We start from the raw sequence: 19,863 nt of genomic DNA on the forward strand, positions 1-19,863 counted from the left end.
CACCTGGATTCCCTTAGTGTTAGGCATTTGCTGTCTGTTAGAACTAGTGGCCAGCCATTAGATGTTTACTGAGAAAATGGTACCTGCTTAGCACTGCCTGGTGTGGCTCAGTTGGTTGGGCGTTGTCCCATGCACCAAGAGGTTTGATTCCCAGTCAGGTACATGCCCAGGTTGTGGGCTCGATCCCCAGCAGGAGGTAGCCCATCCATGTTCCTCTCTCCCTCTCCCTTTCTCTCTAAAATCAATAAAAACTTTTTTAAATGGTACCTGCTTAAAGTAGGTTGGCTTGCTCCAGAATCCCAGTGGCATGCTCTGTGATCAGATTGGGACATGCTTGAAGCCACATGCAGCACCCTGATGCCCCAGGGTCACAGTGTAGCCTGAGCAGCTGAGCTGTACCACTATAGCCTGTCTCACTTACAGAGCATTCTCCTGCTCTGAATTTTACTTGCAATTGGCAGCTTTTTGGTTTACCCAGTAAAAGTATAAAAGTAGGACACCCAAATACAGGATATGTGTCATCTGTAATATGTAGGAGATTCTTGGGGCAACAAACTACTCTTCATTTCCAAGGAGATCCTCAAGGTCAGACCTCCTTTCCTTGCCAGTTGAAAAGAAATTCCATCTAATGGTCTGGGTAGGCAGTAACAGAAATGTTCATTAGCCAGAGGGTTAGCTATATGCCAAGTTTTAGTGGTTGTTTCAGTCTGGTCCAATAAGACCACATCTGGCCTGGCTGCAGCAGAGCCACCATTCCTGGCAGTTCCTCCTCTAGTTTGGTAGAGAAGGAGACCAGCAACAGCTTCTCTTTCTTATTATAATACTTAACATCATAATGCGTAGAGAAAATATGCTGTCCAACATCAAAAAGACCTCTTCAAGGAAGGAGGATCAGGTTAGCAATACAATCTAATAAGCACAATGTCAGTGTGCTTAAAAGATTGTTACACCTGCACATCTATTTCATATCAGCTAAGGTTAAGATTATTGACACTTCAGTGGCTATTTAATTTCAGTGTTTTTAAATTTTTCAGGGTCTTTTTGAGTCAAGAGCAGGACATTTATAAATATACTATTTTTCCAAACAAAAACTGAAATCATAGGAGTTTCGGTTGTAATTCTATAACCACAGCTTTCAGGTGTTGATAATAGTTATATACCCACCTAGTTCCCAGAGCCTAACCATAGTGTTGGATTTGATAGTTAAAAAGACTTAATCATGTTTTGGTGGGAATATTTCATCTTAACATAAAGTAGATAGTTATTTGATATGCAGAGGAGCAAAGAGAATCCTGATTTCATTTAGGAGACAGTGAGCATTGTTTCTAGAATAAGGCAAATGTGGAATGACTCTTAGCACTTTGTTTTTTTGGTCTGTAGCTCTAACACTTTCCTTGATTTTTTTTTTTTTTCTTTTTTATTGGACAGTCGAAAAGAGATAAATATTCTGCACCAGCCTGGAGATGAGACTGTAATTTCAGAATTCTCACTTGATGTTTTCCTTACTCCTATAAATAGCCCATACTTACTGCTATTTTGTATATTCAACCACAAATGTTTAGACTTCTGGTGGAAAATTTCAAATAATTGAGGCAATAACTACCAATAAAAACATCCTCTTTTTATCAGTTCTCTCTTACTCCCTGATGCTAACACCATTAGAATCTCATTACATTATTTATTAAATGTTTCTATTAGAAGTACCAGCCCATTCCTTCTTTTTGCTATAAAACTTCATCTTGAAAAATTTGCACCATTTACCATTATTTGTATATAACTTTTTAATATTAGTTGATTAGCCTTTTAAAACAATTGGGGAGGCTGATTTCATTATAAATTATTATTTACCTTAAATTTCCCAAAGTGAACATAATATTTCATTATTCAAGTGGACTGCTTAATAAAATGTACTATATAGGAATTTTTTTATTTTAAAATTCTTGAACTTAATATTTTCACAAATGTTAAAATGGTTTTAACTATCATTAAAGGGAATCCATTTTTGTGTGTTCTCTACCAGCCAAAAATGATAATTTTTGATCTCCTTCAAAGGGGACAATTTAAACATTGTTACTTAAATTGGATTATCTAGAATTAAGCCAATATCTCTGCAAACTGTTATCTTTAGATATTCTTTGGATATCACTGGTGAGAGGAGGCAGATATTTGTATTAAGTGCAAATACTTACATTAATTGCTGATTGAAAATGAGAAGAAAGAAAATCTTAATATTTTTTTGAGAATTGACAGAAAGGGAAATCTTGGGTTGCTGTATTGAATTGCAATGATATTGTTCTTGTTATTGTCCTTTTATAAAGCCTGCTGAGCTTTCCCTTCCCTACCTATACCTTTTTTTTTAAAGTGTTCAAGTGCTTAGTGATTACTAAAAGAGTTATTTATCTATATACAGTGCTCTACTCTCTTAGTGTTGGTGTTCTCAAATAGTAACATGGGAATGTCTGATAATATTGATGCCTAAATAAAAGTTGATTTAATTGACCAGTTTTTATTTGGACTTTTCTTGTCAATGAAATGATGAGTTCTGAGAACTTAGAATTTTGTAAGGGTCTTGGCTCACCACTTACATATGGTAGAGAAATAGGAGAGTATGTCCTAGAGAAAAGGGGATTCTGCATATTTCCTGTCAAAAACAAAGAAGGAGTAAGTCCACAGGGTGAGGGCCAGAGCCTGTAAAGGATAAAGACAGAAAACCATAGGAAGCCATGTTACATGGAGTCATCAGGTCCAAGGGGTTTACTCTCAGTACATTTTGTTTTACTTAAAAAAAAAAAAAAAAAGTACCATTGTTGTTTTTTTATTTGTTTGTGGGGTTGTTTTTTTAAATTGATTTTAGAGAGAGAGGACGGGAGAGGAATAGAGAGATAGAAACATTGACGCTCAACCACAGAGCCACACAGAGTACATTTTCTTACTCAGAACTCTGAAGTAGATTCATCACTGAGTTAGTGTCTGGCCCAGTGTGGGAGTCGGCACACCTGGGTTTATTGTGCTTTGCTTCATTGTGCTCCACAGATGTTGCATTTTTTTTTTTTACAAATTGTCAACTACACTGTCCACAAGCAAAAAGATTACCAATACATTATTGAGACACTTGCTTTATTGCAATGGTCTGGAACCAAACCCATGATATCTCTGAGATAGGCCTGTACTCAAGGGTGAATGAACCAGTATAACTTTATATAACATTTCACAGGCAGTTTAGTCAGTTGGTCTTATAGGACTGAGTTATTTAATCGAATGGAATCTAACAACATTGTGTTTTTTAAAAAAAAAGGAAATTAGGCATAGGCAAAAGAAAGGAAGGACTGGGCCATTGTTCATTTTTCTTTTGTGAGGCCTTTTTTGTTCCTTTTCTTTTAAGGAAAGCAACTAATGTGGAGAAAGACATTTCACATCTAGGTTTATGACTTAAGCAAGTCAATTAGCCTTGCTAGACTTCAGTTTTCCGGTCTATTAACAAAAAGTTTAAATTTTAGGATTTATGTGAATATCCATTATGTTCACTTGACTCCCTTTTTTTTTTTCTTTTTTTGATCTGTGTTCACTCAGGTTCTCCTTGCCATCCTTAGTTTTTCCATATTCAAATATAAAAAGACTCACCATCTTCATTTTTTTCTGTTCGCCTTCCCTACCTCTTCCAAACCTCTTGGCCATCTGCATTATCTCCTGTACTCTGCACATCTGAGACAGAGTCGGTGTTTGTCCCACTGGTGAGAACATTTTATTAAATGAGTATGTTACTGCATTTGGGGATTTGAGATAATCATTTAAAGTGTAATATGCCTTCCTGTGACAAGATTAAAAATTACAAGTCGGGACTGTGTGGTGATTACGGGTGGAGGGGGATGGGTGGAGGTGGTAGAGGGCATAGAGGGGATAAAAGGTGATGGAAAAAATAAAATTAAATTAAAATTTTAAAAATTACATGTCAGGGTTTATCTAACGACAAATCTTGTGTTGAAATAACTGGCGGGTTGCTAGAAGTGAAATTTACCTACTACCTCATCTCTTTATACTCAAAGGAGAAGGGCTGTTATTGAGCACAATATTCATGTCAGGTTTGATTTTTGGACTGAGTTTCATTTCATACTTAAATTTCTGTGTAGTTCAGGTTTGAGTTTTGTTTTTTAGTGGTAGGTGTTTGAGAGCAGGGAGGAAGAACATTTTGTGATCTAAAGCAGCAGTGATTTTTTAAAAAATATATATATTTGTATTGATTTCAGAGAGGAAGGAAGAGGGAGAGAGAGATAGAAACATCAATGATGAGAGAATTATTGATTAGCTGCCTCCTGCACCCCCAACCCCAACTGGGGATCGAGCCCACAACTCAGGCATGTGCCCTTGACTGGAATCAAACCTGGGACCCTTCAGTCCACAGGCTGATGCTCTATCCACTGAGCTAAACCAGCCAAGGCAGTGATTCTTAAATTAGTAATTCTCTTTGAGCTGGTCTCTGGCCTCATTTCAGACTCCTTGCTCATGTTAACTAATCATTAACAGCTGAGAAATCCCCATTTAGTTTTTTCATTATTCTTAATTTTATCTATCAGCTTACAACCACACAATCATTCCCTACCCACTCCAACTGTGGAAGCCTTTTTTTTTTATTTCTCTAGCCACAATGCTATATTTCTTAAAGAGCTTAAGTTGTAAGAGAATTTTCTCCTAATGGCTGATTATTAAATTCCTTTCTGGACTTTGGTGGTTAGTATATTTCCAGCAATATTTGTGTGACAATGAATGCATTTCACAATGTGTATAGCCTGTAAAATCACTTGGCACGATCAAGTGTTTGCTTCTGGAAAACTGGAGTGCCCTCAGTAGAGTGCTACATGGCAGGAAGGTAGAGACTATTTCGGACCCATTCTGTAGTTGAAATCCAGCCTCGTAGTATAACTATGTTTTTCAATTCATAAAGCCTTAACTTAGTTTTAAATTTTATGTTTCTGTTAAAGCATTTAGCACTATTATAAGTGAAAGAAGGTACTGTTTTCCTTGTACCATGCTTTTGGTACCATTTGTCTGGTTCTCATATTTACTTTTTCTGTTTAAAAAAAAAAAACACATGCTCATTGTCAGAAATTCAAATATACTAAGATCTAAAGGAGACAGCTGAAGTGCTCCCAACATCAAAAGACAGTGATTAATAATTAGTGAACATCATTCCAATCCTCTCATTTTACATATATGACATCATTTGTTGGTTGGTCACAGGTCTCCCTGTCCCTCGCCACTGGAGTCAGTGTAATTTAAGTTCAGTGCTGCAGTGAGGAACTGGTTTAAACTAGGAGTCACGTGTCATATCTACCACCTTTGATCTTTAGAAGGTCAATACTGAAGGTGACTCAGTTGGATAAGATATATTTTTCTACTAATGTGGCCTGTCAGTAAATACAAACATTCCCTTAAACATGCTAAGCCCTGGGCCACATATCACACCAAGACCTGGGGAAGTCCCTGTTTTTAGAGAACCTGTGGTTTTAGTGGTTTTGCATTGTGTTTATAAGTGGTAAGATGTGGAGGCAGTACAGGGCCTCAGCGGCCTTCCTGCCAACTGCCTGATTTTATAGATGAGACTCTTGAGGTTTCTCGATGTTCAGTCAAATTCCCAGGCATTTAGCTAGAAACACAACAGGAACAAGAAAAACCCAGATTACTTCATTCCCAACCCAGTGTTCTTTCTAGGCTGCCACACACGATTTTCAGAGAAGCGGGCAATGTAGGAGGTAAGAGCACAGCTTTGGAGGCAGAGATATGATTAGACCTAAATCTTGGATTCACCACTCTCTAACTCTGTGGCCTTTGACAACATCTCGAAGATTTTGTTTTCTGTAAAATGAGGATATTACCTCATAGGGTTATTGAGGAAATAAGGTAATGTTTTAAGATATTTCAACGTAATTCCTAAAAAGGGAAGTGCTCGGTAATGAATAAATTAATAGTAGCTCTTTGTTATTGACACATTCTAAATCATTTGGACCCCAACATCATTGGATTTGGGGGATGAAAGGAAGGAGCCCTGAGATCATCTAGTTGCCTCTTTGTTTTACAGATAAGGAAACTAACACCCTGAGAGGTTAACTGACTTATGTGAGACCCACAGCTCCTTCATACAGAGCCTAGCTCAGTGCCCAAATTTATTAGTTTCTTAAAGCTATATTCTTTGAGACTTTGTAAAATAAATGAAGCCAAAAGTGGGCCTATGTATTTTTCATGAAACTACTTCTAGGAATGTTCTGGCATCTGACATAAACCTGCTTTCGATATAGATTATTGCCATAGTTCTGTGATTTTATTTTTTTTTTGACAGCTCTTAGAAACTAAGATGTCAAATAATGGCTTAAGAGAAAGTGCTTATAATTTGGTCATCTTAAACTCAGATTAACTTCTTGAGGTTTCTGCAAGAAATGTTCAGGTGGTTTACCATTTTGTTCATTTTGCTCTCCTTTTTTCTAAGACCTTGTCTTCCCTAGTTTTGCATGGCTTCCTCTCAAAATGATCCAAAATATAGTTCTTAAGTTGTAAAAATAAAAGGTATTTCTTTCCTTTTGGATTTTGGTTATTTTGATTATTAAAACCTACATCTGTAGTGTTTCTGTTTTTTGAGGATTTGGGTGTTTTCAGAATACAGACTATATAAAGTTAGTCTTACTCTCAGGAAAAATAGTAGACTGATGTTTTTGCCTTGAGGCATTTAGAGAAAATGTTACAGCCCCTCACCTCAAAAAGCGTCTCACTGTCCTGTAGCATTGTCCCACAGCTGGGAAATCACACAATGTGCTACATCAGTGTGCTGCGGATTCAGAGAAAGGAAATCTGACGGAAAAGCCTACAAAAAGAAAAGGAGTCTTGAACTCAAAAAAGTCTACATAGTGGTATATCACAGCAGAAGCAAGAAAAGCTGACGAGGTCTGGGAAGACAGAACTTTATACAAGGGAGTGTCTGCGTGTGTATGTGTGGGTGCATATATACAGTGTCCCCAAAAAATGTATACACACACTTGGAATAATTATAAAGGCAGTGTTTATTAAAATATATTTCATTTTCAAAATCGAACTGTCAGCTATTAAAGTGTGTATCATTTTAGGGGGACACCCTGTGTGTGTGATGTGTGAAAACTTGAGAAATCCTTCTACTTTTGTCTTTTCCAGGCTTTCCATTTTCATGTCTGCTCAGCAGCTAAATACAGAGCCTTGCATGGGCTAGATAACCTCAATTAAACTTAACTGAATTAAATTCTATTTTTAGGGTAACAGCGCTGCCCACATAAATACACACTGTGCCTCTAGTACTATTCATCCATCTTGTTGCTAACAAGATAGCTGCATGTCCCGCTAGCTTGGCCTGTAGCCTAGGAGTGCGAGGAGCCGTGAGTAACCCTTCACCCGCAGGCCCAGGTTGGGAGTGGTCCCATCACTAGGATAAGACTGGCTCTCATTCCCACTGAACTGACCATCCTTACTTCCCATCTATTTTTCTGCCCTCTATGCTTGCTTCCTCAACTCTGTATATTACCTGCTAGGCAGTATAATAAGTTTCTAAAGGGCAAGCATCAAATCACCGTTTCAGGAGTCTATTTCAGATGAGGGTAGTAGGTAGGTTGGAGGAATTAAATAGACTTCCCAGGGAGGGGTCTACCCATACACACACACAGAAAAAAAAAGATCATGAGCTCCCCTCCACCCATACATACATACAGTCAAAGTCAGGTATGTTCAAACACAGGTGTACTTAACCCTGACATAGATTTAATGAGCCCAAATGTAAAACAGTACATTTTAGCTAAAATAAAGTCCATTTTTCATTCTAGATTGAAATTCTTGCCCTAGCTGGTTCGGCTCAGTGGCTAGAGCATCAGCCTGCTGACTGAAGCGTCCAGGTTTGATTCTAGTCAAGGGCACATGCCTGGGTTTCGGGCTCAGTTCCCAGTAGGGGGCGTAGAGGAGGCAGCTAATCAGTGATTCTCTCTCATCAGAAATGTTTCTCCCTCTCCCTTCATCTCTGAAATCAATAAAAACGTACTAAAAAAAAAAAATCTAAGTGCAGAGCATTTAAAAAAAAAGAAATTAAAAAAAAATTATTGCAAAGATCATTTTACTTTCTGCCTAGAAGATGAACAATTAAGCAGAATATTATATACTAGAGGCCCGAAGCACGAAAATCGTGCACTCCAGGGGTGGGGGTCCCTCAGTTCAGGCTGCACCCTCGCAGTCTGAGAGCCCCCGGGGGATGTCCGACTGCTGCAGAGGTGGGAGAGGCTCGCACCACCACTGCGTTCGCCAGCTGTGAGCCCAGCTTCTGGCTGAGCGGTGCTCCCCCTCTGGGAGCTCACTGACCACCAGGGGCAGCTCCTGCATTGAGCATCTGCCCCCTGGTGGTCAGTACATGTCATAGCGACCGGTCCTTCTGCCATTTGGTCGATTTGCATATTAACCCTTTATTATATAGGATAGCTAGTATTTATCAAGCGTAGTGTCTAACATGTACAGTGACCAATGACAGTATTTGGAAAATTTAAAATCTTGAAGATTTCTAGAGAAATTATAGCCCAAATTGCAAGTAAACAGAAGCATGTGCCTTGTCCTGTGTCACACATGTACTACTTTCCTCATGGGCTTATAATTTCAAGAGAGCAATTTTATTTTAATTGTTAAATCTGAAGCCTAACAAAGTCCTGTGTGACAGGTACCTATGAGCACCCATTAATTCCCTACTCAAATCCCTGAGTAGTATTAGAAAGTTAGAACTATTCAGTTACCATACTCTGGAATTCATTCTTTGGAACCTCATATCCTAATATCTAAATGTTTAAGCTCATCTAGCTAAAAGAAAAAGTATTTTGTTTGTTTTAATCCCAGCTTCTACATGGGCAGTTATTTTTAATTTAAAGAGTTAGCAGGTCTTGGAGATCATTAAAAGGCTATATGACCAGTTTTCTCACCCTAAATTAAATAAGTAAGAGCATGGAAACAGTGTTCTTGAGGACATCTTTAGAAACTATGGAAAAGTTGCCATCTTGCTTTCTAATAAATATAAGTTGGATGTAAGAGTGGTAAGACTTGAGATTCACTGAGCTAACTATTTATCTTAGTAATGAAATTGTATTTCTCTGCTAATGAGCTTGGTGAGATAGTAATTATGAGTAGATCTGCAGAATATGTAAGAGAACCATTAGTTTGCTTTTGAGGGATTCGCTCCCTGTAGCATATAGTCATCGTTTTCTCTCTTTTTATTTTTCATTCTGTGGTATGAAGTTTCCCTAAGGAAAAAAATATATATATATTTTCCCCCAGTTTTCAATGTCCATTGAGGAAAACTGAAGTTTCAGGAAAGTGCTATGTTTATCCTGTAGTTTTGTGTGCTTACCAATACACATACCACACAGTAACCCAGGAGGACACATAGATCCTAACTTGAGAATAAAAATTAGATTAAGGTTCTGTTTTTCTGGTCACCTAAAAAGCAGAATGTTTATCAACACTAGAAGTCAAGGTTTTCTCTATCAGGGACTCTTCCTTTTGCTAAGAAACCTTAATAAAACATTTCCTATGATACTTTGCTCCGATCTGATGAATGCTTGAGACACGCGATACTAGCATCAGAGATATCACTTGATATCTTTTCCCAAAGGGAACTAAACATTAGTAATCACACACTGCTTTACTTGGTGAGGTTGGGAATTGTTTGGCTTTCTGTCTGACCCTAATTATTTCCAGCCATTTTCAGAAAACAGCAGGAACACTATAGCTTCCTTGCTCAGAAAGGGAGGATCATAGGAACTGTACCTATGGGTTCATTCCCCCAGACATTTACATAGAAAAAGGGCACAGGTGTCCTTGGATGTCATCAAACATAGTGAGGAAAGAGTGTGCTATGAACAGCCCTCATTGTGAAGCCCTGATAGGTGCCAATTTCTAATCATTGGGAAGAAAAAAGTGAGTGTCCAAGACTACTCAGAACAGATTACAATAGTGCCCCTTGTTTGTGGTTTCACTTTCTGTCATTTCAGTTACCTGCAGTCAACCATGGTCTGAAAGTATTAAGTGGAAAATTGCAGAAATAAACAATTCATTAGCCATGGCTAGGTGATCCTCCTTTTGATGTATAGTCAGAAAGTCAATAGTAGCCTAATGCTACGTCACAATGCCTATGTCGTTCACCTCACTCCATCTCCTCACATAAATTTTGTATCTTCTCACATCATCACAAGAAGAGTTAGTACAGTACAATAAGATATTAAGATATTTTGAGAAGATTCCACATTCAGTTAGATTTTACATTATATTATAATTCTATTTTATTGTTAGTTATTGTTAATCCCTTACTGTGCCTAATTTATCAATTAAACTTTATCATTCGTATGCATAGGAAAAAACATAGTGTATGTAGGATTTAGTACTATCCACAGTTTCAGGCATTCACTGGGGCTCTTGGAACAAATCCATCATGGATAATGAAGAACTACCGTACTCAAGTATTTCATAGTAAATGTCATGGCTTTAAGCATCTGACTGACTACACTGGCTCAACTCAATGTTTACAGAAAATATCTCACAGAAGTCCCCAAAATACCTTCTAGCGTTAGACATCGGTAGGATAATGGCAGTTTAAACTTCATATTAACCATTGATTCTTTTTTTTCTTTTTTTAAATCCTCGCCTGAGGATATGTTTTCTATTGATTTGAGAGAGAGAGAGGGAAAGAGAGAGAGAGAGAGAATAAGAGAGAGAGAGAATGAGAGAATATTGCAGCAGTTGGTTGCCTTCTGTACACACCCAACTGGGGATTGAACCCATCACCCTTCAGTGTACAGGAAGATGCTCCAACCAACCGAGCCACTCTGGCCAGGGCAACCACTGATTCTTTATAACTCTATACATCTGGCAGGGAAAGGATGAGGATATTTACACTTGAAGAAAAGTTGTTTTGTTTTGTTTTGTTTTTAAATAACAAACTACTTTGCTTATTTATTTTATTTTTTATATATTTTATTGATTTTTTACAGAGAGGAAGGGAGAGAGATAGAGAGTCAGAAACATCAATGAGAGAGAAACATCGATCAGCAGCCTCCTGCACACCTCCTACTGGGGATGTGCCCGCAACCAAGGTACATGCCCTTGACCGGAATCGAACCTGGGACCTTTCAGTCCTCAGGCCGACGCTCTATCCACTGAGCCAAACCGGTTAGGGCATACTTTGCTTATTTTAGAATTTTCCTGTATTATTATCCTCAGTAACAGAAAGAATGGAAGACTGGGTGATGACAATACATCCAGGTGCATTAAAGGTTATTTTAGAGCCAGAAAAGACCCAAAGCAGCCACTGTCTTCTTCTTGCCCTCTGCCAACATTCTGGAAAAAAATCACACGATTAGATAATAGTCTCAAGCCAAACATTTTTATATGTATTCTAGTAAATTAACATATTCTTGTGTTTTGTATTTTCTCAACTATGTCTTTATCCTTTTCAATTATACTTTTCTGTTACTGAAAGCTTCCTGTCCTTTCCTGTTACAGGATTATAGCTGGACGGACATCCGCTGCCCCTTTGAAAAACGAAGAGATGCAGCATGCGTGTTTTGGGACAATGTTGTATACATTTTGGGTGGCTCTCAGCTCTTCCCCATAAAACGAATGGACTGCTATAATGTGGTGAAGGATAGCTGGTATTCCAAACTGGGCCCCCCAACACCTAGAGACAGCCTCGCTGCCTGTGCTGCAGAGGGCAAAATCTATACATCTGGAGGTTCTGAAGTTGGTAAGGACTTTCTCAGTGTTTTTGTTTGGGGCTTGTGTTTTAAAGCCAAGTACCTTGGCTTTCATATTTAAATAAACAGTTGATGTTATTTATCCAGATATTTTTTGACATAATTTAAATGGATATGTTACATTTTAGAGCCCATTTCCCTGAAGGCTTACCTTATTTATGAATCAGTACTTTAAAAGAGCTTCAACTTCCTAGATTATGTCCATTTTTTAAAAAATATGTCCGGTTTTTAAAAAATGTGTTATTAATTTTTAGAGAGGGAGGAAGAGGGATAGAGAAATAGAAACATCGTTGAGAGAGGAACATCGTGGATTGGCTGCCTCCTGCACACCCCCTCCTGGGGAACGAGCCCACAACCCAGGCATGTCCCCTGATGGGGAATCAAACTGGAGGACCTTTTGGTTCCTGAGTCAATGTTCAACCACTGAAACATACAACGGTACCTTGATAATATACTCAAGAATGGACCAGCATGACTTCTCAGGGCTTACCACACAACCACCGAGAGAAGTCAGGAAGAGTAGTATTGTTAGTGGTGCAGTGGCTGTCATAGAATATTATATGGTAAGCCTCAGAATATTATCAGATAGTAGTTTTCATATTTTAAGGCATGGGTTTGTCATCTGTAAATAGGTATGCTTTTTCCCCTCTATATAAACATTTCAAGTTTGGATAATTCCCATCATGCACCACTGGGCTGGAGGCCATCCATAAAGTTCCTTATTTAATTTTCTTTTGAAATCAAACCAAATCTTTTCCTAAGATGTAATTACAATATCTAAGTCTCTCTACAGATCCTTCTGTGAATATTTTCCAAGGTCTGTACCAACTATTCCTACATTGTGTTGCTGTAGTTGAGTCTAGAAAAGACACTGTAAATTCTTTCTTCCAGTAACTGACTCCCTCTGCAGTAAGCTCGCTCCGAGCCTGCACACACACTCCATCGAGCATGACGGGCCTTCTTCTTTTCCAGGAAACTCGGCTCTGTATTTATTTGAGTGTTATGACACGAGAACTGAGAGCTGGCACACAAAGCCCAGCATGCTGACCCAGCGCTGCAGCCACGGCATGGTGGAAGCCAATGGCCTGATCTATGTTTGTGGTGGAAGTTTAGGGAACAATGTTTCTGGCCGAGTGTTGAATTCCTGTGAAGTTTATGATCCTGCCACAGAAACGTATGTATGGATTTAAAATTCTATTTCACAGTATTGTATCCTGTAAGCTCAGTGAAAGATGTGTCAAAAAGAGCCCAACAGGAGAATTTAGCTCTAATAGTAAGAATGTACACACAGTTTTAAATGTTTACAGCCTGGACCCTTTCTCTGCACCTTAAGAAATGGCTTCAGTTTATACCCTGTGGCAGCCCCTCTCTTTCTCTTCCTCCTTGTAGGCAGTGAATGTCTATGAATGATGAGACAAGTCTGACTGCTTGATCAAACTCATGAAATAACTTCTTTTAGAGGTCAGGAAATGTAGGGGAGGAGGGGGGAAATTAGGATCAGTAGTAAATTTGCCTTTAATTGAGAAATATATGTTTAATTAAAAATATTAATAAATCATAACCCTAGGTATAATGCCTTTTGTGAGTTTTGTGCTTAGGAAAGTATGTTTAGATTCATTTTTATTAAACAAAATTATTCTTAAATCAACTGGTTTTTGAAAAGCAAAATGCTAAAGAAATAAATGATTAGCCAGTTTTTCTGATCTTGTAATTAATGATGAAACCCATTGAATGTAGCCAGAGAAAATATGCTAATTATTTAATAGTAAGGGCAGTGATAAGTACAATGACATGGAACTAGTGAGGACATGAACACAGATGATATCCTAGTGATACTCAAAAATATCCCAAGAATTTCAATAAGAAAATTCACCTGCTTTTTGAAAGGATTATTCTTCCTTTACCCAGAACAAGATATCGGGTAAATATGTTCAACTGAAATGTTATGCCAAAGAGCTGCACCAACTCTCTTGTGCTCAAGTTTTATATTTAGGAAATATTGCCAGACTACAAAACATAGAAGTCTTCCACTCCAGCTGCTGCTTTTTTTTTTTAATTAAGAGTAACAATTTAATTGTAAAATATGACCAGTCATGTGCATTTATTTATCTATGCTTCCTATCTGCTTTTAAAGGATTTAAAAAAGCATAATCAGTAACTCCTTTACCAAGCAAAAATGCAGTTAACAATAGTTTGTTTACTCATATTTTGTTCACCTGGTTACCAGTGTTAGAAATAGAATTGAGTGCAATGTATCTTGAAATTTGTCTTTTGCCCAGTGTTGAGACTAGGCAATCTCTTGAAATCATCCAGATTTATTACTCCTTTCAAAATGTACCTTTGTACTTTCCAGAGCACACTGGCTTATCCTCATCTTATCATCCACCAATTCAACTATCTACCCACCCCTTTATGCCCCACACCACAGGGGTGTATATCAGCTGTCCTCCCTCCTAGATCAGTCTCTACTTTACCTCCCATAAGCCCTGTGCTCAAAAAGTGTTGCAGCATACTAATTGGAAAACTAGTCTCATTCATCCTGCTGCCTAATTCTTTTTTCATCTCTAAAAAATCTCTTCAAGTAGGACCCATACCATATAAACTCCGGGCTTCTAAATTTGTTCAGGCAGTATCAATGTAAATCAATATATTCTTGTTCATATTAGCACATTGTATGCGGGAAACAGTCAACGTAGAACGTATAAATACATTTCCCACATACAATGTGTTAGCAGAGAACACATTAAAGGAATTCTGTAACCTCAATTTTTTAAAAAAAACTAGGTGATTATATTCAGTTTAGGGAATATTTTAAAACTTATACAACTTAGCATTTTTTTTGTATATATTGAGCTTGTATGTTGAATTTGAATTTTTCGTATCCTCTTCAATGCCCTTAAATTTTCTTATGTGAAAAAAGAGTGTGATTATAATTATCCAACTCTCAAAATGAAAAATAAGTTATATATTACTAAGATTTTCTTTCTACTGTGATCTGTCCATCCATGTTTTTTACAAAATTTTCTTCCCAGTTTTGACAATTTTCTTAAGTATTTTGTAACTAGACTGTGTTTAATTGGAAGGTCTGGAATAAAACCTCTGCAGTCAGAATTTTAAGAAAAGTGTTTTGTGAAACTTTCGTAATTCTAAACCTTCAGGAAACTTATCCTATATAATAAAATCCTAATAGCAAATTGACCAAACAGTGGAACGACTGATCGCTATGATGCTCACTTACCACCAAGCGGCAAATGTCTGCCCTCCTAGAGGGAGGCAACCAACAGGCAGCAGTGGCAGCGGCGATGTGGGGGGGCGGGGCCGGCCAGCGAGTGCCCCACCAGTCACCTCCCGCAGACCCACAAACCCACAAACTGGCAGTCAGACATTCCCTGAGGGTGCAGGCCGGGCTGAGGGACACCCCCCCCCCACACACACACACACACACCCCTTGCACAAATTTTGTGCACCAGGCCTCTAGTATATACATAAAAACATGCCCTTTATACCATGGACATATTTGAAGAAGAGAGGGCTTTATATATATTGAATTTTTCCAAATCAAATATTGTGTTAATTGTACTTGGATAGCTTACTCTATAAAGCTCACTGCATGGAGAGGCAGTGGAGGCCTGGTGCTGGCTCTCCCTCTTCCAAGCTGTGTGCTGGTCTTTTCACCTGGACGGACATGTGTGTTTATCCTGAAAAGCAGGAGCAGCGTTGCCAACCTCACCTTACAGAGTACCCTGAAAATGAGAGTGGTGACTGCCAAACCACTTTTTAAAAATAAATATAAGGCAACAAATAAGTTACTACTATTTCATAGTTAATCATTATGCCTTAATTATGTTTTTAAAAGTTACATTTATTACGTTGTTTAAAAGAAGAAATAACCATACTAGAGAGTTAACCCTATGCCAATTTTTTTCTTTTGTTGTTGATTGGAGTATTTTGGTTATTAGCTATTATGCACACAACCCCTGTGTGCCAGTACCATCTTCACAAACACAAATGTCAATTGTGTATATGAGAGTATATGCAAAAGAAGGGATTGAATCACAGGAAAAAAAAACAGCTAATCACGTTGTCTATGATGTGTATGAATATAATGCTGTTACCTGTGAATTAGTGTCCTTCAACACTTGTATCCACATTATATCTCAATCTCAGTATTTGTTGTAGTGGCTGTGAACACAGCAACATACTAATAAGTTATTAAACTTAACAGAATGATAGCACTTTTGTTACTAGGGCTGGCTAAAGTCCTAAGTGTAAATTTGAAGATGAACATGTGAATAGTAATAGATACTACTAATTTGCTGGTGCTAGAGGACCATAATAAATTTGTTTTACTTATTCATATATAAATATTAATTAAAACCACATGTGACAGTGTTTGTGCTTTATAGTCTCTTATGTACCTTTCCCTTGTTTTTTGTTATCATTTTACAAGTTACTGTGAGCTACAGGAAATGGATTTCTTCCAAAGACATGTTAATAATCTCAAATATGTCCTATATGTCATATCCTATCAGAGTTGAAGGGAATAAAATCTGTATTTACCCACCTATAAATAAATTACTCAAAACCACTGTAAAGCTTTTGTTTTCTAGCCTTCTGGGTGTGTGTGTGTGTGTGTGCGCGTGCACACGCACACACATATGTGACTGGTAAGTGAGCACTTAGTTGGGATAACAGATCTTTCTTATAAATTAATATTGTGTGTGAACAGTACACTAAAAACTTTCTTTTATTTTTTCAGATGGACTGAGCTGTGTCCAATGATTGAGGCCAGGAAGAATCATGGACTGGTGTTTGTGAAAGATAAGATATTTGCTGTGGGCGGACAGAATGGCTTAGGTGTGTGGTGGTGTTAATTCACTGTTCAACTTTCCCAATGAGTTTGATGATACTTCCTTATCTTAAATTATGGAAACATTTCTTAAAATCTAAATATAAGGGTTTATCCCAGCCGTGGGCAAACTACGGCCCGTGGGCCGGATCCGACCCGTTTGAAATGAATAAAACTAAAAAAAAAAAAAGACCATACCCTTTTATGTAATGATGTTTACTTTGAATTTATATTAGTTCACACAAACACTCCATCCATGCTTTTGTTCCGGCCCTCCGGTCCAGTTTAAGAACCCATTGTGGCCCTCAAGTCAGAAAGTTTGCCCACCCCTGGTTTATCCAATACATCATTATACTTATTTTTATGGTTTCTAGTTTAGTAGATGCCCATTGCACGAAGATTCGTGCAATAGGCCTTCCTTCCCCTGGCTGCCAGCACCAGTTTTCCTCCAGCACCTGGGACCCAGTCTTCAGTCTTCACTCCACGCCTGCATATGCAAATTAACCACCATCTTTGTTGGGTTAATTTGCATAGTCGCTCCGATTGGGCGTAGCGGAGTGACACCAATTTGCATGTTTCTCTTTTATTAGTGTAGATGGAAACATTGGAGTACATTTAACATCCTTTTCCATGAAATGTGGGTAATGGCTGTCAGTCATTGTAACAGTCCCAGACAGCTTCTACACATTTCTAAATATTCTCTGGGGTTTGGTATCACTAGTTTTAAGAACTATTGAATAATAGAAATATTTGAACTTTTAAAAAACTTTTAAAGTACAGGTTTTATGACCTATATCCAGGCTCTGAATGGCAAACTTTCCTAACATTTTTAAACATTGCATGAAAATATTAGTATTACTATTTTATTTAATGAGTAAATTTGACCTTATTTTTTTTTTTTAGATTTTTAATTGATTTTTAGAGATAGAGGAAGGGAGAGGGGGAGAGAGACGCGTCAATTGGTGGCTGGCTCCTATACCCACCCTGGGAATCGAACTTGCAACCTTTTTGTTTTATATATATAATATACTTTTATTGATTTCAGAGAGGAAGAGAGATAGAAAGAGAGATAGAAACATCAATGATGAGAATCATTGATTGGCTGCCTCCTGCACGTCCCCCCTACTGGGGATTGAGCCACAATCCAGGCATGTGCCCTTGATCAGAATCGAACCAGAGGCCCTTCAGTCCCCAGGCCAACACTGTATCCACTGAGCTAAACTGGCTAGGGCTAGCAACCTTTTTGGTTGGACAATGCCCAGCCAACTGAGCCATACTGGCCAGAGCTTTATTTTCTTAAATAATATACTAAAATCTTAAATAATTGCCTTAAATAATGGAGACTCTGGACTGAATCTATAGATTATTCCACAAACCTCATTTTAGTCAGCACCTTTAAGCATTACTTAAATGTAACAATAAAATAACTTCTTTCCCTTCTCCTATCTCTATTCATTGCTATTTTCCATAAACTGCTGAAAGGTAAATAGTACAAGGACATAGTGGGACATTTGAATAATTAGATTTAAAGTTAATCAACAGGAAAATCCACAGATCGGTTTACTTTTTTATTTTAATTTTGCATAATTAAGTATTTATGATTCTAAAATGACAAAAATTAAATGTCTGTTGTGTTAAGGTAAGAATAGATGTGTGGGCATTATAAGATTCTTACACCTTTTCTGCACGCTTGAACATTATCATAATAAAATGTTAGAAAAATAAAAAGAATTATTACTTTAAGAGATCTTAGAATTGTTCATGTAGTTCATGTTGTTTTATTCTTTTGAAGGTGGCCTGGACAATGTGGAATATTATGATATTAAGTTAAATGAATGGAAGATGGTCTCACCGATGCCATGGAAGGGTGTAACAGTGAAGTGTGCAGCAGTTGGCTCTATAGTTTATGTCTTGGCTGGTTTTCAAGGTGTGGGTCGATTGGGACACATCCTTGAATATAATACTGAAACAGATAAATGGTTTGCCAACTCCAAAGTTCGAGCTTTTCCAGTAACAAGTTGTTTAATTTGTGTTGTTGATACTTGTGGAGCAAATGAAGAAACCCTTGAAACATGAAAAATGAGTGGACTTCAAGACTTATTGGAGACTCAAAAATATGGCCACTAATACTTTGTTCCAAGAGTTGGTTACGAAGTTTTAGTTTGGTGGGTTTTGGGTTGATTTGTTTTTGTTTTTGTTTTTTTGTTTTGTGTGTGTGTGTGTGTTTTTAAGGAAGTTTCAAGTAAAGAAAGATCCCTATAAAATCATATTTCCTTACTTAATTCAAAGACCACATTTTAGCTGTCCACGTAATCATGAACATATCTAGCAAGAAAACTTGAAAAACACCAAGCATTTGGTGAAAATATGAATTTTTCTTAAATGAATTTCACATTTGTAACTATGATTATGACAGAGTGGGAGATTGGCTCATCAGTGAACAGTCTCATCTTAGCTCTAGATTCTATTTTCATACATCACAGAAGTGCTATGTAGTTAGACTGTTTGTTTCAGTTTAGTCAAGAACTAAAAAGTAGTATGGAGCAGCTTAGTCTCCCATAGATTTGCTTGTCTGAATTTGTTCCATTTAGTGCCAAATGTGTTCCATTTTTAAAAGCAAGGCAGAGTGAGTCGAGGCATGCGCATACTCTCTCACAAACTTCATAATCGCATTTTGGGACTTAAAAATGTACCAAACTCCTGATGAAATATATTCAATCCAATTAAATATATTCCATCTTTTAAACAGAAATGTCAAGCTTAGCACCCATTATTAATTTGTCATTGTTTTACCCAGGGCTTAAAAAATGATTATGTCTCTTCAGTCCTCACTTCAAATAAAATCCAATTATAATAAAATGACTAGCCAAAAATAAAGCTATTTATAGCAAATTTATAGGTCACTAGAATAGTGCTGATAATTATACAATATCAGTGTTGATTTTGAACTTCTAATGGATTAAAAGGTACATGATTTCTTTTCCTTAGCAAGATACATCAGAGATATTTGATCCCATTGTATCTAAAAGTTTTGTAATAATTTGAATTGCATATTTGTCATCTATTATTGCTTTTGTGAAGTCAACAAGTCTTTCACAAACCCATCTACTCATTTCTTCCTACTAATGTTTTGCCCGTTTACATTATGAAATGTATGGAATGAGCTATATAAAGCTGTCACCATCAATGTTTTTATCTGGTAATATTAAATATTTTTTAACAAAA

At 37.4% G+C, this 19,863-nt stretch overlaps 1 protein-coding gene across 1 annotated transcript in view; it reads left to right on the forward strand.

The window, feature by feature from the left end:
• Positions 1–19,863, forward strand: part of KLHL7 (kelch like family member 7) — a 45,498-nt gene extending 25,635 nt beyond the window's left edge. Inside the window, exons 8-11 of the mRNA XM_070424426.1 lie at positions 11,539–11,779; positions 12,762–12,963; positions 16,549–16,646; positions 18,431–19,863. Of these exons, the coding sequence (XP_070280527.1) occupies positions 11,539–11,779; positions 12,762–12,963; positions 16,549–16,646; positions 18,431–18,714 (825 nt within the window). The 3' untranslated portion in view covers positions 18,715–19,863. The remainder of the gene's footprint in view (positions 1–11,538; positions 11,780–12,761; positions 12,964–16,548; positions 16,647–18,430) is intronic.

This window comes from Myotis yumanensis, unplaced genomic scaffold (genome assembly GCF_028538775.1).
Source record: "Myotis yumanensis isolate MYYU_CA2020_CCGP unplaced genomic scaffold, mMyoYum1.0.hap1 SCAF_9, whole genome shotgun sequence".
In the NCBI taxonomy this organism is placed as follows: domain Eukaryota; kingdom Metazoa; phylum Chordata; class Mammalia; order Chiroptera; family Vespertilionidae; genus Myotis; species Myotis yumanensis.